This window comes from Mandrillus leucophaeus, unplaced genomic scaffold (genome assembly GCF_000951045.1).
Source record: "Mandrillus leucophaeus isolate KB7577 unplaced genomic scaffold, Mleu.le_1.0 Scaffold14, whole genome shotgun sequence".
NCBI lineage: Eukaryota > Metazoa > Chordata > Mammalia > Primates > Cercopithecidae > Mandrillus > Mandrillus leucophaeus.
This window is the reverse complement of record NW_012101365.1, coordinates 9,168,955-9,190,100: the sequence shown is the minus strand read 5'-3', so window position 1 is coordinate 9,190,100 and position 21,146 is coordinate 9,168,955. Positions and strand designations below refer to the sequence as shown.

At 38.8% G+C, this 21,146-nt stretch overlaps 1 protein-coding gene across 2 annotated transcripts in view; it reads right to left on the bottom strand.

Annotated features, from left to right (window-relative positions):
* FGGY (FGGY carbohydrate kinase domain containing) overlaps positions 1-21,146 on the bottom strand; it is a 469,171-nt gene that overhangs the window by 394,713 nt on the left and 53,312 nt on the right. For both annotated transcript variants that reach the window (XM_011973864.1, XM_011973863.1), the window contains 2 exons: positions 15,605-15,716; positions 10,074-10,225 (listed from right to left, as the gene is read on the bottom strand). In XM_011973864.1, coding sequence (XP_011829254.1) covers positions 10,074-10,225; positions 15,605-15,716 — 264 coding nt within the window. The remainder of the gene's footprint in view (positions 1-10,073; positions 10,226-15,604; positions 15,717-21,146) is intronic.

Sequence of the window (21,146 nt, the reverse complement as noted above, 5' to 3'; positions counted from 1 at the left end):
TCTGGGGATATAAAACAGTAAGGTATGAAGAGATAGATTTTTGTCCCTGCTTTTATGGAGCTGAAAATCCACCAACCCAAATGAGGAAGAAACATGGTACAGCAGAAACACACACACACACACACACACACACACACCAGAATTTAGAGCCAAAAGGACCTTCATTAAGATCCAAGGGCCTTCATTTGGCTCCAGTTTAAGCCCAAAGGACCTTCACCAAGATTTGATACCTGTAGAGAAGTCATTTCATCTCTTTGAGGCTTGTCTTCATCTGTAATATGTGAGAAGTAGTAATATTTATCCCACAAGGTCATGTCATAGATCATATAAAGGAAATATTTATGAAAGTCTGCCATAGCCATAAGGTCAAATTTTTAAAAGTATTATAATAATAGCTGACATTTATTAAATGTTACAAGATATCTGGCCAAGAACTTTTTTTCTTTCGTCTGCCTTTTAAAAATTACTTTGCTGGACTATAAAACCAAAAGAATGCAACACATATTTGGTATAAATCAAATATGCAAATACAGGATAATAAGGAAAGGATTCACTGTCCAGGTAGATGAAGGCAAGCCATCAGCCTCAACATTCAGTGTATTTAGTTACAAGTCCAGTACCCACCCTGGAGAGAAAATCCATAACACACGCCCTAACAGCAGCTGACAATACTGTCTGCATTCCTCAAAGGCTGGGAGGAATCTGGACCAATATACAGGGCCCTGGTATAAACATTCTAAAGAGAGGCTTTTTAATTGAGAAGATGAGTCTTGGATTCTCCTGGGGAGTGAAGGGAGCCACTTAAAGGGGTATCCATTACAGGAGTCCAAAGACACAGTGGAGAGGCCCAGAGGAGTTGCTGTCTCAGTCTAGAGCCTTCACTTTGCCTACAAAATAAGCTGTGACTCAGGTAACAGGACTGCAGCCAAGGGGTGGCTCTAGGATGGAAAGGAACAGTAATGCTCAAATCTCATTTTCCACAGTGAGGAAGAGAAAATTAACTTATGTTGGACATGCAGTGAACCTTTAGTTTGGAATGAAATGATTGGACAAACACACCCAGCAATCAAAAATGGCATGAGATGGTTTAATAAGTTCATTCACTCATTCATCCACCCATCAAAACATATACTAAGTTATTAATGTTAGAATTTAAACAGTGCTCTAGAGGCTAGGGAGACTGAGATAAATAAAGCACAATGTAATGCAATTAAATTCTAGGGTAGAGATAAGCATAGAATGCCACAGGGGACAAAGGGTAGGACCCTAAATCAACACTAAGTCAAGGAAGACTTCCTGGAGGAAGTGAAGGCTGAGTTTTGAACTATTATTAAAGTTTTCCTGGTGAAGGAAGAAATTACTATAAGCTTGCCAGGCAGAAGGAAAAACCTGAGCAAAGACCCAGAGGTGTGAGTGAACACGGGCATGGAATCATGAGAGCCCTGGACCAAGAAATTCACCATCTGGAATGCCTTTCCATTTCTCTAAGCGCTTGCTAGAGGAAAAGTAATGGTAGATTCCTTGAACACATTCCCACACCTAAGTCTCAAATTCAAGTGCTCAGAGGGGTAGGGCTGAAAAAGGAAATGAATGCAGCAGGCTGGGTGGGGACTGCTGCAAAATGAAGAATGCTGACCCCTTCTAAAGAAGGCAGCCCCTATTCAGCTCCAGCCGATCCCTTTTGCATGCAAGTGTGGACCTTGTATTGCCAGGTTCTTTCATTATTTATTCAGGAAAATAAATAATCTGAATTTTCAGATAAAATTTCTCAATCTTTAAATATTGGAAACTAATTTAAAATTGTTTATTTTTTTTCCAAGCACATGGTAGGTCAAACTAAACCTGTCTGGGGACCAGATCCAGCCAGTGGTCTGCCAGCCTGTAGCCCTGGCAAGTGGGAAGAAATGAGTGCCCTTTAAAAGCAGGCAGTAAGAGGCAATAGTTAGAGCCCAGGAGCTGGAGGCAGACTGGACTAGGTGAGAATCTGGGCTCTACAACTTACCTCTGTGTAGCTTTGGGGATGCTACTTAAGTCCCCTGAGTCTTGGCTTCCTCATACTGCCATACAGATACAGTAAAACAGCATGCTGTTATACTATGTCACTAAAGGGCAGAGATGAAATTCTCCCTGTGAAATCCCTAGCATGGTGCTTTTCAGGAAAATAAGCCCAAAAAGAAAGAAAAAAAAAATCCCTTGCTCAGTAATGAAGTGTTGTCAACCAGAAAGGTTAGCTATGACTACAAGCTTTGAATGGAAAATTACTATGTAATAAAAGCATGAGCATTGTGCTAAAACAGTAGCAAACTATTCCAACCATGGAGAGTGTACCAGTATTAATGTTTTTTTGCGTGTATATGGCCAGTCTTTTTTTCTGTACTGATAGTTTCTTAAAACAAATGTATTTATAAGACTGTAAACTGTTCATTAGTCTTCTAACTTTTCTTCCCTTTAACACTACAGTATGAACTTTGTTGTTGCTATACAAATATTTACTATCTACCTAGCACATGTGCCAGAATGATTTTTTCAAAGTCATAAAACATATTGTGTCACACCCATGTTTAAAACCCATCAATCATTTCCCACTGTTCTTGGAATAAAACCCAAACTCCTGCCCCTGGCCTCAAGGCTGTGCATGTGGCAGCCCTTGCCCACTTCGCCAAACCCCCTCCTACGCCTCTGTGCCTTGCTCATACCCTCCCGGCCCAGCTGACCTCCTCTGCTGATCTCATGAGGTGCTTTCCTCCCCCGCAGTGAATCTGTTGCTCCTCCTTCCTATCTCATCATTCAGGTCAAACAAAAACTCCCAAGAGAGGCCCACACTAGCCATGCCAAATCTGTTCATCTGTGTTTTTCCTTCATAGCATTTTTCAGAAAACAAAATCACTTTGTGTGTGTCTATTTTCTGCCTCTCTACACTAGACTCTTAAGTTCCCAGAAGCCTACCCCAGGGCCCTTGTCCCACTCATTCACCTTGGCATCCCCAGTGCCCAGCACAGTGCCTCTCACACAGGAGACACTCAATATTTCTTAAATGAAACAATGAAGCTACTGACCATTGTTTACAGCCTCAGATCCTCCCAAAGCCATCACCCACAAATGTCTTCCCTACACTAGTTTATGCAAAGCCTGCAAAGCAAATGCTGGAAGAGGCAGTAGAGCAAAATGGTGATGAGCCCATACGCTGGATGTGAAATGCCAAACTTCAAATCGCAGCCTTGACGCTTATTAGCTGAGTGACCTAGGGCAAGTTGCTTAAAGTCTCTGCGCCTGTTTCCTCATCTGTAAAAGATAATAATTAGGCTCACACCTGTAATCCCAGCATTCTGGGAGGCCGAGGAGGGTGGATCACTTGAACTCAGGAGTTTGAGACCAGCCTGGGCAACATGGCAAAACCCCATCTCTACAAAAAAAATACACAAATTAGCTGGGCATGGTGGCGTGTGCCTGTAGTCCCAGTTACTCAGGAGGCTGGGGTGGGAGAGCCACTCAAGCCTGGGAGGCAAAGGTTCCAATGAGCCAAGATTGTGCTACTGTACTCCAACCTGGGTGACAGAGCAAGACCCTGTCTCAATTAAAAAAAAAAAAGAAAAAAGAAAGAAAAGAAAAGAAAAGAACAAGACAATAACTATAGGGTAACTGTGAGAAATAAATGAATTATCATGGGTAAAATGCTTAGAAAAGTACTAGATGTATTAACAAGCACTGCATACACTTTAGCTCTTATTTTCATCTATTTTCTTGTTCTGCTCTTACTGCTTGGTTGCTCTGTATCTTTATTCTTTAACTAGACTGTAATTTCTTGGTGGCAGAGACCACTTCTGGATTCCCACACTGAAAGTGCACAGGTTCCCATAAGGTAGCAGATGGGGGAACAGAGCGAATGGTGCAGCTCTTGACATGGGTTTGCTTACATAGTATGAGACCACGAGTAAGTTATTTACCACTTTTGAGCTTCAGTTTCTTCATCTGGTAAAATAAAAAGAGATAATATCTGTCCCACAGACTGGTGTAAAGATTAAATAAAATAACTCTTGTGAAGTAAAAACATTCTGGGGCTGGTGGCATTGGTAAATGTCAAGGGAAACAAGTAGAAGGTACTCAAGTAAGTTAATCAGCTTCACAGTTCGAAGTTGGCTGCCTTTGGCATAGATATTACACATCGCCACATAGGATGTGGGTGATTCAAATAAATGAATGACTGAAAATATGTTCTGTGCTCTTCTATTCTCTATTTTCTATGATTGTCTCTAGAAACCTTGATGATGGTTTCCAGAATTTTCCTGAATAAAACAGGAAAAAACATATCACTCATTATGACCAGCCCCATGAAATAATATATTTTAGTCTTCAAAATTATCTCAGTTAGTGATAGGATGTTACTGAAACGCACATCAGTAGAAACAAGCACTTTTAAACACAATGATAATGAAAATAAAGTACTATTGGAATATCTATTATATAAGCCACTTTACAAATCTCTCACTAACTCATAACTCTACAAGACTGATACTATTGTCCTCATTTTATAGCTCAGCACACTGAGACTCAGAGAAGTTGATTTTAGCTTGTCCAAGATCCCACAATTGGTAAGTGGTATAGAAAGATTTAAATGCAAGTGTGTTTGGCTCCAAATTCTATACTTTTTTGCACACATTTGTGTTATATCTCCTAACGTTCCTCAATATCTTGTATTAGTGCTACTGCTAAGACCTGATGAACACAGTTGAATAGTAATTAGACAGTAACTAAGAAAAACTAGTTTCCACCATACTGCCATCTATTTAAATGGTGGCATTTCAAGGAAAGAAATTGATATTATCTATCTTTCATGAAGTTTCAAGATTAGACCAAGATAGAGAAAAGATGTTATTAGATCATCAACAAGAGTGACAAAATAAGGCCAAATAAGGTTTTAAAAATTAGCTTTGGCCAGCCTCTCATGTTACAGAAAGAACCAGAAGAACCAGGCTTCTCTGACCTGCAGCAGGGTTTTCTTTTCAGCAGGTCCTACTGCAAAGCACTCAAGTGGCAGCTTCCACAGCTAGCAGGAAGTTATCAAGCCACCTCTCTAGCCATCCAAACCCCCAGGTTCCCCCGAAGAATCTACCAATTGGAGAATCATTTCCTCATTTTCCCAGGATGTTATCAGGAAGACAGAAGCACAGGGGCACGGACAGGGGAGAGAGAAGCAGTAGGTGTATTTCCTGAACCCATCAACAAAATCCTGTGACATTACAGACAGTTGGTTCCGAACTTTGGAATAAGCAAGGAAAATCTCAAACTATAAAATCATTAGCTTTCTGCTCTGCTGACAATGGCAAAAGAGGAAATGAGTTAAAAGACAGCTTGTAAGATCTCCATGTAGCCCCTACAAGTCACGTTAATTCTCTTCCATTAACATTGAGCTGTCAGGATCCACATCAGCTCACCAATTCTCTTGACCTTCCTCAGTCTGCACCTTGTTACCCTACAATGTTTCATGTTTATAAAGATAGGAGACCCCAGCAGCTCAAGCCTGACAGAACTTAATTTACATTTGGCCTTCATTAAGATGAGAGTCAGAATCATTGAGACCAAATGGAAAAGCCAGACTGCTGGGGGTTATGAAAAATTCAAATGGCATTTTTCCTTTTATCTGACAATTCTTATTAAGGAGACAAATGTCAACCTGAAACACATAAACTTTAAACGAAAAGGACATGATTAAATTCCATATTTGCAGGACTAGGACCCAGGTGACTTTGCCCAAGAGCTATGGTGGTCCTAGTACATCTCAAGACAGATAAAACCCCAAATTCTACCCAACTCCCTCTGACATCTGACTCTAGGTGAAGGACAAGGAGAAGATAAATGACAGCAATAACAAAGTGAGTGGTCAGCTCTGACTCCTCCATCTGACTCACTCCTCACAGCCAATCAGTCTCAATGTCCTATTGATATTATCCTCTAAAAATTTCTAGGACCCATCTCCTTCCAACTCACAGTGCCTAATTCAGGTTTCATTAGTTCTCCCATGGAGTACTGCAACAGCTCCTTATTGAGTTACGGAGTCATTCAAATTATTCAGAAAATATGTACTGAGTACCTACTACGCACCAGCCACTTGGTAAGGGACCGAGACATAGCAAAGAACAAGGTGGATATGATCTCTATCCTCCTGCAGATTACAATGGTTGGGGCAAGCATTATATAAATCACCACAAAAATTGAGGTAGCACTACAATTTATGAAAGATATAATGAAGTAAAATTAAGAGTGTAGTAACAAGAGACTCTGATGTATCTGACAGTCAGGAAGGGCTTTTTAAGAGAGCAAAAATAAAACTGAAACTTAAATGATGAGGAAGAATCAGCGGTGAGCAGAGGGAAGAACACTGTGGGTGAAAGACTCAGCGTTGTCAAGACAGGGTCAGGAAACTTTTCATCTGTTGGTCCAGATAGTACATATATATTCTGCCCTGTAGGCCATATAGTCTCTGTCTCAACTACTCAACTGTCACTGTAATGTGAAAACAGACATAAACAACACATAAATGGATGAGTGTGGCTGTGTTCCAATCAAACTTTACTTATGGCCATTAAAATTTTAATTTCCTATTATTTTCATAAGTCACAAAATATCATTCTTTTGATTCTTAACCACTTGAAAATGTAAAACCATTTACATTTTCTCAAGCCATCCAATAATAGGCAGTAGGCCAGATTTGGCCTGGGTGCCATAGTCTGCCAACCTCTAGCCAAGACTCATGTAGCAAAGAACTCTTAAGTGCATCCCTGTGGATGGGACATAGTGAGCTAGGAGGTAAAAGACAAAGAGTGAGGAGAGAGGAGGAGGTAAAAATGACATCATGCACCATTTTGTAGTCCATGTTTCAGTTTCTGGAATTTATCTAACAAAGCAATGCAAAGCCATTAGAGTGCTATCATCAGAGGAATGAGAAAACTCTAGTTCTTACCTCCCCACACACATTTTCTCACCCCTAATCCAATCTCCACATGTCTGCCAGTTACCTAAGCCTGCCCCTCCCTTGCTTAACAACCATCAACCAATCCCTATCACCAATTAAGCCCTTAAAAAGCCGAACTCAGACTATTTACCTGGCCTCATCTCCTGCTATGCTTGCTGAAGCACCACAGCTCATGCCCTGGGACTCACCTACCATATCACAGATGAACCACAGTCTCTCTTCAGAATCTCTTTCCTATCTTCTCTGCTAGGCAAAACCTCCACTCATATCTTGAGGTTCCTGTCAAACTATTGCCTCTAGGAAGCAAATCCTTTTTCCCAAAGCACTTTGTATATTGCCATATCACAATGCATAGTATATTTGATGGCTCTGTTTTCATATCACTCGTGCATCCACCCCATTCCTTATGCTCCCCCACCACTATCCCTTGTGGACTCTGTGCTGCTCAATGGTAAGATTGAGTCCTTATTGTCCCCATGTCCCCAGTGCCTATCGCACTTGCTGGTTCATAGTTGAGCTCAGTACAGACTTCAAGAATTAAAGAATAAAGAAAGAGTAAAAACAAGACAGCTTGATAAACTTAGAACACAGAATCTCATGTTTTTATTCTGAATGTGCACTCAAGCAGCTCTACTGAAGCTATCAGACTTTCCTGTGTCTCCCATCATAGCATTAAAAACAAAGGTACCATTCCCTGATTCCCCACAAGTGGATGTTTTTCAGCATAGGGGAACAGAGCTTTTGGAATTAAAAGTGGTTTCACAAGTTCCCAGCCCAGTAACATCAGCATCACCTGTGAACTTGTGTTAGCAATACAAATTCTCCAATTTTCAGTCCCTATCCCAGGGCTACTGAATCAGAAACTACAGTTCAGTAAGATCTCCAGGTGATTCATTTACACATTAAAGTCTGAGAAGCACTATAGCCCTCCTGGTCAGGCTTTAAGAAAATGCTAAAACTGACTTAGAAATCTCTTTAATTTTGATTTTGCAATCACATTAAAGCCAAACGAATTCTCAGCAAGAATTCCTGTACATGCTTACCAAAACACATCCACCCTAGAGGCTTACTCAGAAAATTCTGAAAGAAAATTGAATTTTTAAAATAAATTAATAGAAGATGCTCTCAGAGGATCACAAACATTGCCATGTAATCTAGATATTAACTATTTCCTATGGGATTTACTTAGTGCAGTTTTATATCAAGTGCAAGATGGTAAGAATCCTGAGAGGTTCGTGCCAGATACGCATTTAGATCTCCTGGGATAGAGGCTGGAGCTGGCCATGTGGCACCTGCTCTAGAAGGCCCTGACACTGAACCAACGACCCTTCGCCCAATCCTCTTTGCTTAACTCAGTATAACTCTTCTTTCTGTGTTGCCAAAAAAGGTGATATATCCAATCCAAACCTGTTGATATAGCAACAAGTTTAGGCCAAGTTGAAGAAGACCACTGCCATCATTCCTGGTCCTACACCAAGAGCCATGCTTCATGGAGGGATTTTACTACTGCATGACATGATGGAACAAGCTGAGATCTGGGGCCCAGCAGACATGGATTTAAATTCTGGCTCGATCACCTGTTTGGGAAAGCCTCCTTAGGATCAGTTTCCCATGCTATCTACCAAGCAGAGATTGTTAGGATTAAAATCAACTAATGCTTATACAACTCAAAGCAGGGTATGGGGCAGTGCAGAACAGTTCTGTATTCCAATTTTGTGTTTCAGCATATATCCGAGTCAGGTTTTCAAACTGGTTAATACAACTCTCCCACTTTACAGATGAAAAAAAGTGAGGTCTGAGATAAGAAGTGCTTTGACCAAAGCATGTAATTGTTGACAGTAGAGTCAGAATTAGATTCTTGAAAACTCCTGACTCCCAAGAAACTCTGTCAAACTCTTAGCAACCACAGAAGCCTTTATGTAGATTAAAACTTACAAAACAGCTCAATATCTAAAACAGCTAACAAGTAAAGCCTGCTTTGATTGCTGAAGCCCTTCTTTCCTACCACTCTCCTGCCCCATGATGGCAATCCTTAGGCACCTTCTCAGCACCCTAAGCTCTCCCCATCTCCATTCACAATCTGAGTAATAGAAGACTCAGCCCACCTGAAATCTCAGAGCCAGTAAATGAATCACAGGTCATGCCCATTAGATGGATTCTCTATTTCTCCAGACCACCTAGAGGTTTTCAAGTCCTTGAGGTTCCCGAAGGACTTGAACTTTCTCACACATCCATCTCTAATGGGAACCATTAAGCTGACATCACCATTCTCCACACTTCATAAAGGAGTCCTCACATCTGGAAATGGAAACCACCTGCAAGAGCTTTGACCAGAGATTGCCATATCATTTAAGGATGAGAAACTCGAGTGCAGGTGGGATGAGAAAGGGGAAGCCTAAGATGTCAACAAGGCCAAATATTAATAAGTTGGGGCTAAAAGTGTACAGACTAGGAAGGCCCTGATCAGAAGATATGGACTTAAATCCCACCTCTGCTGCTTTCTCACTGGAATGGTAATTAATCTCTCTGAACTCCAGTAGAATACCGGGTATTAAAAGAATTGATTTTGGATGGCTGGGCACAGTGCCTCACACCTATAAACACATCACTTTTGCAGGATCACATAAGGCCAGGAGTTTGAAATCAGCCTGGCCAGCACAGTGAGACCAAGTCTCCACAAAAGAAACATTTTAAAATTTGAAAAAACCATTTTGGAGTCAGCCAGTCTTAGGTTCAAATTCTGGTTCTGTCACATATTTTTCACTTTGAGTGAGTTGTTTTATCTCTATGAACATTCGTTTTCTTGTCTACAAAACAGACACCCTAAAGTAAACACCACACATAAAAACACTTCATAGGGCTGTTGGCCTTCAAAGAGATAACGTGTACAATACCTGTCACAGTGCCTGGTATGAGTTAGGCACATAAAAACAGGTGTGATTTAACTGCACTGTAATCAATAAAATGGGATCAATGTTCCTCCTAGTTGCTGGGAAAAAATCAAACAGAACTGATTTTAGCAGGGTGCCTGGTACATACAGATCCACAATAAAAGGGATCCTCTACTATTGTTGGTATCTTCTCTTAGACTCTATGCACTCACCTCTTTCAGCCACAGAAGCTTCGGGGCCTGCATTTCCACAGACATCACCCCGCCGACATACTGGAGGACGCTGTGCTTGGTCTCGTTGATCCTATTGACCTGACTGACTGCTCGATGGTCCAGCCACATGATGACATTTCGATGGGAATCCTCTAACAGAAACGAGAGGGAGATGCAGATAGACACACATTCTCTTCCTTCTACTTCAAGGGAACAATTATGGATTCCCAAGACCAAAATGCTATGTACTTTCTATAATTTTATGTATCAAGAATGAGCAAAATGAAAGGACACCAGCAAGGCTGATGAATGCACTGTCCCCAGGCCTCCAATTTCCTGTCCAGTCATGTGTTCTCTGACCATAACCTTAGAATAAATATCTACATTAAAAGCAGAAAAAAAATCTACCAATTAATTATATTATCCAGTATTCTCTCTCAACTTCTTCTCTTCCTTTCTTATCCCTTCTGTTCTAGAAAAACTTTTCTGGGCATACATTCAGGAGAGGCATCTATGAAATAAGACTATGGCAATATTTTCTCTTTTTAAGATCTGTCTCCTTTAAATATGGATAAATACTTTGATGGTATAATACATCTAATAGCTACACAATGGCATTTAACTGCTTATATTCCCACTTTTTCAGGTCAATTTAATTAAAATTAGTTCATTTAGGTGTTTTTTCCCTCATTTGATTGGTTGGTTTGTTGGCATGGGAAGCTCATCGGTTTTGGAATTAGGCAGATCTTATAGGGAATGCTAGTTACAGATGAAGACACAGTTACAGACGAAGATATATAATTCAGAAAGTTATTAAACAAAAGATAATGCACATAAAGGATATGGCAAGTACTTCTCAGAAAGCAGGCCCTCAGGAGGAGTAAACGTAAGGAAGAGAATTTAAAACCAGCCAGAAAAGGAGCACTGCCCCTCATATCCTGCCTTTACCACCCTGTAGTCCACACAGTAACTCCTTATCTCTCTCCCTAGCCTCTGTTAATTCATCCTGTACCAATGGGCAAGCCAGAAATCCTTTAACAGCCCTCTGACGCTTCTGATGGCAAAATATGCAGAACAGCAATGAATATACCTGGGAGATTATTAGGGCAAACAGAAAAGAAACCCAGCAGTTACCAAGCCAGGTATTATATTTTCACACATTATTTTATTTAATGGCAAAGTAACTGCAGCACTACATATCTTGCTAAAACAAACAAAAAAAAATCCAATGTAAGAAGATACCTAAATAAGGTCATGGGCATAACAAGGCAGGGGCTCAGTTGCTGGTTTGCCTAACTGGAAAGATCTCGCCTTCCATGAAAGTTCCACAAACCATAATACTAATACTTTGAAAATAATAAAGAGTACATGGGACCTCCCACAGGAATGTCAAAGAATTTTTTGTAAACAGAATTGTTCTACTATCTAACAGAAGTGCTCAAAGCTCTGGTTCTCAAACCTAGTTGCACATTAGCATTGCCTTGATAACTTTTAAAAATACTGATGTCCAGCTCCTATTCCAGAACCATCAATAAATCACGATGTGGGTGTGTACACATGCATACACCTGCAGTGTGTGGGTGGGTGGGTGAGTGTTGAAGGGGACAATATCAGTATTGTTTCTCAAGTACTATACAGAACAAATCTACAGCTACTTTAAGGTAAAAATACCTGTTGCTAAACTTCTGCCTATAGTGAAGACAGACCAATCAGCTACTACTGCCTGTATATAAAGATGCTCTCAAAATGCAGTCAGAATAATACAGTGAAAATCGTACAGAATCAATACTGCATTAGAATTAATAATTTATAATTTTCATTTTAGATAAAAACTGAGAAGTTAATTTTTTTTTCAGCTCTCATGGAAAACCACAAGTAAATCAACTGAAAGTTAATTTAATCTTTTATTGAGCATCTACTACATGCCATGCACAGTGTTGGATGCTAGGATATCAAGAAGAATGTGCCACAGTTCTGCCCTTAAGTGCATATGTTTGCACGGAGAAAGAGTCTACATTGTGTGTTGACTGCCAGAACAAGAGTACCAGACATGGGAATGTGGAGGAGGAGCAAAGAGTAGGCTCTAGTTAGCTGAGCCTGGAGCTGTACAGAAAGCTTCCAAAAGGCAGGAAAGTGTTTATTTAATTCTTCAAATGACTAGCCACTGGCTATGCAGGTGAAGAAAGAGTGAGAAAGAGGTTCTACACAATAAGGCCGAATGGGAAACAGAACACAGACCCACAAAAATGTCGTCGTTTAAGAGAATTGGAGGTAAAGCAAAATTTGAGCTACCTCACTTTACCTAAGGGCAGATTATTATTCATCCATATATTCACTTAATTAATACCTTGCTAAAATACATGTTTATGTTCACAGAATGTGTTGCAGGCATACCTGAGGGGAAAAATTATTATGAATCAGCAAAGAAAATCTAAACATTAGGTATCTGTTGCACAGAGGAGACTAGGTCATAACTCCCTCTCCCAGCCCCAATTATCACCCTTTGTTCCTCTCCCTCCCAAGAGCTCCTATGGCTGAGATGACACAATCAGGGTGAGGCTCTGCATTCGGTCAGTGGCAGGGGTAGGAAGCATTCAGCAACTGTGCTGCTGTCCAGCCCAGGGGCTGTTCAGATCTTTTAAGAAAGAAGAATCAAACAAGGAAAGGCAAACAATAAGACTATTTTATCATATAGTAATGCTGTATTTTCTTAAACTATTGTACTTAATTTATTTGTTTATAATTTTTTGGTTAACATCTACAGATGGCAATACTTTTGCTGGCCTTATGGGTTTGGTTTTAGGTTATCTGCATGATTAGGGTTATCTGGAATCTTCGTGACCCCACTCTCTGCTCCTCACAATTACTCCCATTAGCCAATCAAGAGTTGGTGGCTGCCATGCAGGTAGGAGTCTCTAAAGAACCTTCAAACCACCTTTAAAATTCTAATTTCATTTTCTTGCACAGGATAATCCATTTCGGATAAAAGATCTAACCTTAATACAATCTGTTGAAAGGCAAGAAACTGATGAGGGCACCTGCAGCTGGATGCATTTGATGAATGGGTATACTTTAACCTTTTAGATGGAATAAAGTTATTTCAACACTTATAATTAGAGTGGGAACCTAGTTACCTTTTTAATAGAGGATTTGTTAACAGGAGGCCATTCTACCTACAATGAAAAAAATATATAGCATCCAAAGAGGGTACATATTTAAGCAAATTTAACAAGGAACTATCTTCTTCCACTTCAAGTGTTCTGTTCCCAATATTTTAATTCTCTGTTAATCTGTGCCCAGTGATTCTCTACATACTAGACTTACTGAGAGAACTTTTTTTAAAAGTCAACACCCTAGCTCCACCTCAAGTCAAGTGGATACAAATCTTGAGGGTAGGGTTCATGAATTGTAAATTTTTAAAAAGATCTCCAGTTGATACTAATGCACAGCCAGAGTAAAAATAAATAAAGAAACATGTATTTTAGATCAGATGATACAAAATCCTTGAAGCAGGACTCTTAGTATCTAAAGTCCCACCCAAAATCAGGCTCTCTAACATGCCTCTTGTGCTTTATGGAACCAAGTTCCCTCTAACTCTGCCCCCAATGCCACCCGACTCGTGCCAATTGCTCTCCAAACTTTTAACTTCCGGGACATAACTTCTTGCCTCCACACTCTGCCTCTAAATCTCACTATCAGCAGTAAGAGACATCTGATCTATGGCATCCCCAACAATCACCTGACCTTTACTTAAATAAAGCCCATAAAAGACACACTGACAGCCTCCCAAAACGGCCAGGTCTGTGGCTGGCCACATCTTGTAATTAGTGAATGCTTGCTGCTGCACAGCTGACGTTTGCTCTACCCATTTTTGGTCTCTGCTTTCTTAAATGGCTCAGAATGAGGCTGCCCTGTCCTGGGCCAGAACAGTGCCAACTGGGCCAATGAATAGCCACCAAGAACAAGAACCATCCTGATTCATCTTTGAAGCCCCAGCATTTGCTAAGACAGGGCCTGGCACACAGGAGGTGTTAATAAATGTCACAAGAAGAGGGAAAAAAGTGTGTGTGTGTGTGTGTGTGTGTGTGTGTGTGCGCGCATGCAGAAAATGGTCATCATTACCACTGTGTTCTAATCATTCATCTATTTGCATCCATTTTCAGCACATAGTGATTATAATTATTTATAGTGATCACTTATAGTGAAAAGTGATGCAAATAGATGATCATTTATAGTCCTTATAATTATAATAATCACTATTTCATACATTAGGTCCATAGTAGTGACCGGAATATTCTCTTAAAAAATTCATCAACTGATGGAAGAAACTTTTCTGAGCATTTTAAGTATCAGTCTCTTACTAAATTCTCACAGCAAAGCTACTGATTCATTATTCAAATTCTTTCAGAGAAGAAAACTAAGAAACACAGTTAAGTGGCTTGCCCAAGGTGTCACAGCTCAGCAATGGCAGAGCTACAATCAGAGTCCCCGCCTAACTCTAATTCCACTGTGTACCAATGTACCCTACTACCTCATAGCCAACAGTTAAGAAAGATGCTGCTGCAACAGTGTCCAGAACCAAGCGTTCTCAAACAGAATCTAGCCCCAAATATGTTTGCAATGGCTATCTTGGCAACAGCCGACTGACAATGCCTAGCGCTGGCCCCTCCCTTCAGATGGAGCATGCAATTTCCAGTGCAATGAGCCTCCACTGCTCCCTAATGTCTTCTGCTCATTACAAGGTTAAATATCAGTTGAAATTTATCTTCACACATGTGCAGCGGTTTTTCTCAAGCGAGGCCTATTACTCATTTTACATTACCCATCTGACTAATATATTAATTATTGCATTAATGTATTAGTAGACTTTTGGGTTTGTAACCCCAGTACTAGCGTTATTGGCTAAAATTCCCCAAAAGAGACAACCTTATTTGCTGTGAAAAATCTCTGATGGTGGACCCAAGTGGCATTTTACGTTTGAAACAGCTCATTTCTGTACTCACAAGTGTCTGTTAGGACATCATTTAATGTGAATGTCTTTTGGTCTGGCTATTGAAAACAGAGAGGCCATCTGCTTCTAGCTTCTGTTTGTCACATGGCCCTGTCTACCATGTTCCATTTCCTTTCAAAGGACTTGGCTCATCCACTCAGACAAGCATGGAATAGGAACGTCGTATACAAAGAAACTGCAAGCACTGACATTCTCTTCCCAGAAAACATCAAAACCACCTGTGTGTTTCAAGGTTACTTACTCCTAGCTAACAATCTCATGTCCTTCCTTTACCATGTTCTGCACTGTGGCTCTTGAGTTTTATTAAGCCAAGTCCCCCTAATCCAGCCTCAACACCAAACCACTCATACCAACTGTTCTCCAAGCTCTTGACTTCTGCGACATGATCTGTGTCATTTCACTCTACCTCTAAATTTCACTATCAGCAGCAAGAGACACCTGCCCTCCTGTTCCACCTGGGCCCATTGGATTAATCAGGCAAGTCTCCCACCACTGGGAAAAAGAAGAGACGTGGTCTTACCTTCATGGTTGACCGGTAATGGGCGAAACTGCTTATCCAAAACAACCAGAGAACACGTGGCATCAAACCCAAGTCCTCGAATTTGGTTTAAATCAATCCCTTGTACAACTTTCTGTTTTAAAAACAAACAGAAACATAAATTACAATACCAGGGTCTCAAAAGATTGAAAACAGTTACAACTAGAAGGAAGGACAGAATAGAAAAAAATCTTTACAACATAAAACAGATAACAGTATCACTATAATACCAAAAAATCCTATAAATAAGAAAAAAAGAACGAAACTAGTTGGAAATTAAGGCCAGGCATGGCGGCTCACACCTGTAATCCCAGCACTTCGGGAGGCCAAAGTGTGCAGATCACAAAGTCAGAGTTCGAGACCAGCCTGGCCAACATGGTGAAAACCTGTCTCTACTAAAAATACAAAAATTAGCCAGGCATGGTGGTGTGTGCCTGTAATCCCAGCTACTTGGGAAGCTGAGGCAGAATTGCTTGAACCAGGGAGACAGAGGTTGCAGTGAGCTGAGATCACACCATTGTACTCCAGCCTGGGCAACAAAAGCAAAACTCCATCTCAAAAAAAAATAAAATAAAATAAAAATAAAAATAATTGGAAATTAAGCAAAGGAATAAAAAGTCACTTCATAAAATAAAAAGAAATGGTCAAAGGGCATATGAGAAGATTCCCAACTCTAATTAGATAAGTACAAACAAAAAGATACCAAACTGTTTGCTTTTCATATTGGCAAAAATATGAAAGATTAATAGTACAGGTTGTTATTACTTATCTGAAATGCTTGTGATTAAAAGCATTTCAGATTTCAGAATTTTTCAGATTTTGGAATATTTATACATAACATAATGAGATATCTTGAGGATGAAATCCAAGTCTAAACACAAAATTCATTTATGTTTCATATATACCTTACACACATAGCCTGAAGGTAATTTTATACAATACGTTTAATAATTTTGTACATGAAACAAAGTTTATGTACACTGAATCATCAGAAAACAAACACGTTACTATCTTAGACATCCATGTGTGGTGTCAAAATGCCACTCAAAAAGTTCTGAATTATGGTGCCTTTTAGTTTCACAGTAGGGTTACTTAACTTGTATATGGTAGTAGCAATATATGCAGAAGTGGACCTCCTTGGAAATTATTCTAACAATGTAATTATTGAGAACAAAGTTTGGAGAATAATTTGACATTTATTAAAATTAAAAATGCATGTATCTTATTAGCAAAAGTAAGTAAAGTTATATATAGAAGGCTAGCTTCAGCACTGCTCAGACTATATTTAAAAAGTGAAAAAACTATTTTTTATTAAATAAATTATGGCATGTTTGTAAAATGAAATACTATACAGATTTTTTTTAAAAAGAGGTAGAGAGGCAACTTCTGGGTGTGGTGGTGTGAAGAAGTCAAAAAATCCTCTTAGCAAGCTAAAACTAATAAACTAGACAAAATCATCAAAAACCACCATTTTGGGGTTATGGAAACTGGCCAAAGCCATGTGAAAAATTGAGAAGCTTTTTTTGAAAAAAAAAAAAAAAAATCAAATTTGTGCTTAAAACATTCCCACAAAAAATCAAACTACTGCAGGTCCAAATGCTTCACTGGAGAATTCTATCAAACATTTAAGGAAGAGATGGTACCAATCCTACACAAACTTGTCTAAAATACAGTGAAGAAGGGAAAACTTTCCAACAAGTATTACATAGCCAGTATTACCCTGATACCAAAGTCAAGCAAATATATAAAAAAAGGACACTACAGACTAATATTTATCATGAACATAGTAAAAATCCTTAACAAAATATTAACAAACCAAATCTTGCGGCATGTAAAACTTGCCTTTATATACCATGACTATGTGGAGTCATCCCAGGAATGCAAGAGTGATTTAATATCAATTAATGAATTAATGGAATATGCACATTAACAGAACAAAGTACAAACACCAAATGATCATCTCAACAGATGTAGAAAAAAGAACCCCCATTCTCCAAACATAACACTCCATAAACCAGACATAGAAGAGAACTTACACAACCTGATAAGGAGCGTCTACAAAACCCACAGTTAACATCATATTTAATGGTAATATGAATGCTTTTCCCCATCGGAAATGACGCAAGGATATTCACTTTCACCACTTCTATTCAACCTTATATTTGAGCTTCTAGCCATTGCAATAAAGCGAGAAAAGTAAATTAAAAGCATACAGATTAGAAAAGAAGTTAAAGTGTCTTTCTTTGCAGATGACGTGATCTCATATGCAGAAAATCCTAAAGAATCTACAAACTAAAAAAATTACTAGAACTAATAAGCAATTGTAGTAAGATAACAGCATGCAAGACTAACATATCAATATCAACTGGATTTCTATTTAATAGCAACTAAGAGATCAAAAATAAAATTGAGAAAATAATCCCATTCACAATAGCATCAAAAAGTGAAATACTCAGTGTGATGCTAAATATTAGATATCAACTGGACTGGATTGAGGGATGCCTAGCTGGCTAGTGAAGCACTGTTTCTGGGTGTGTCAGGGTGTTTCCAGAGGAGACTGACATGTGGAGTCAGTGGACAAGGAGAGGAAGAGCCACCCTTGATGTGAGTGGCCACCATCTAATCAGTAATAGGTGTGATTAGAACAAAGCAGGTGGAACAAGGGGGATACTCAGATTGCTTAACTTCCTCCCTCTCTCCCTTTTGCAGTGAGGCACCTTTTCTCCTCCTGCCCTTAGACATCAGACTCCAGGTTCATCTTCCTTTGAAGTCTAGGTCTTGCACTAGCAGCCTGCCTGGGGCTCTCAGGCCTTCACCCTCAGACTCACTCAGGACTGCATTGTTGGCTTCCCTGGTTTCAAGGGTTTTGGACTTGAACTGAATCACACTACTGGCATTCCCTAGCTTACAGATGACCTATGGTGGAACTTCATATTTTTAATCATGTGAGCCAATTCTCCCTAATAAACTTTGTTTCATATATATGTGAATATACACATATATGTACATATACATATATATTTCCTACTGGCCTTGTCCCTCTGGAGAAACCTGACAAATACATTCAGGAATTAACATATCAAAAGAAGTTCAAGACCTATACTCCGACAACTACCAAACATTGCTATAAAAAGCTAAAAATTGGAGAAATACGTCACACTCATATAATGGAAAATTCAACACTGTTAAGATGGTAATCTCTTCAAATTAGCCTACAAATTCTACACAACTCCTATTAAAATCCTAGCAGGTTTCCAAACACTGCATGTTCTCACTCATAAGTGGGAGTTGAACAATGAAAATACATGGACACAGGGAGGGGAACATCACACACTGGGGCCTATCAAGGGTGCGGGGCAAGAGAAGGGAGAGCACTGGACAAATACCTAATGCACGTGGGGCTTAAAACTTAGATGTTGAGTTGACAGGTACAACAAACCAGCATGGCACATGAATACCTATGTAACAAACCTGCACGTTCTGCACACGCATCCCAAAACGTAAAGCGAAAAAAAAAACTAGCAGGTTTTATTTACTTATTTATCTACTTATTTGTAGAAACTGACAAGCTATTCCTAATATGCATATAGAAATGCAAAGGACATAGAAAAGCCTATGCATTTTTGAAAAGAAACAACTTGGAAAACATATGCTACCTGACTTCAAAACTTACTATAAAACTACCATTCCTAAGTTAATGTGGTATTGGTATAAGGATGAATTTATAAATCAGTAGAACAGAGATGTAAGAAGTAAACCCATTTATGGCAATTGGCTTCGGTCAGTGTGCCAATACAATTTCATGGGGGAAAGCACAGACTATTTGACAGTGATGCTAGAACTATATGCCTACATGCAAAAAAAGAACTTAGACTCTTACCTTACACCATACACAAAACTTAACTCAAAATGTATCACATCCCTAAATGTAAGAACTAAAATTATAAAATGTGTAGAAGAAAACAGGAGGACATTGTTGCAACCTTGGGTTAGATGAAGATTTTATAAAAAGCAAGATCCACGAAAGAAAAAATTTTGACTTTATCAAAATTTAAAAATGTTTTTCTTCAAAAGAAACAATCAGAAAACGAAAAGACAAGCTACAGACTGGAAGAAAATACCTGCAAACAATACATCTGATAATATACTTGCATATAAAATACATTTTAAAACTCAAATAATAAGAGGAAAAACAATCCAATGATAACATCAGCAAAAGATTTGGACACTTCACCAAAGAAAATTTACAAATGGCCAATATACACATGAAAAAGTGCTCAAATCATTAGTCACTAAGGAAATGCAAATTAAAACCACAATAAGATACCACTACACACTTAGAGAATAACTATAATCACAAAAACTGACAATACCAAGTGTTAGAGAATTGTGGAGAAAGTGGTGCCCTTATACATTGCTGATGGAAATGTAAAATACAGCCACATCTTACCACACAACCTGGTAACTTCAGTCCTAGGAATCTACCCAAGAAAAATAAAAACATATATCAACACAAAGAATTGTATGTGAATATTCATAGCAGCATTATTTATAATATTCCCAAGATGAAAACCAACCAAACATCCATCATAGTTTAACCAACTGTTAAATAAAGTATTGTATATCCATATAGCAGAATACTACTTAGCAAGAAAAAGGAACTACTGATATATGTAACAACATGGAGCAATCTTAAAAACATTAAGCTAAGTGAAAAGAGCTGGATACAAAAGAAAGCATGCTGTATGATTCCATTTATATAACATTTCTAAAAAGTACACCTGTAAAAACAGAAAGCGCATCTGACTGGGGTTTGGGGTTGACTGCAAACAGGCGTAAGGAAACTTTTGGAGTAATAAGTGCTCTAAAACTGGAGTAGGTGATGATTGCACTACTGTATACATTTACAATATAACAGCATCATACATTTACAATGGCTGGATTTTATGATATACAAATCATACATCAAGCTGTTAAATACTTTTAATAAATGAGTTGAGCTATAAAAGATAAAATGGAAAGATATCCATGATATGTTAATAAGGTTTTAAAAAAAGAATATGCAACAAATTGTTAATAGTGGTTGCCCCTGAGGGTGGAACTGCAGTAGGAGGATATAGATTTTACACTTGCTTGTATAATTTTTAAAGTTGTAGAGAAACAGATTTATCGATTAATTCTATTTTTTTATTTTTGTTTCTATGTTCTCCTTTATATAAAAAGCATGAGCGACCAGTTTCTATTAACTTAAAACATGACTACAACCTTTTAAATCCCATAAAAGTCAACTCGAAAATGTCCACCCTCATTTAGTGAAATTCACCTTAAAATATACAATTATTCAAACACCAAAAGCAATGGCAACAAATGCCAAAATTGACAAATGGGATCCAATTAAACTAAAGAGCTTCTGTACAGCAAAAGACACTACCATCAGAGTGAACAGGCAACCTACAGAATGGGAGAAAATTTTTGCAATCTACTCATCTGACAAAGGGCTAATATCCAGAACCTACAAGAAGTC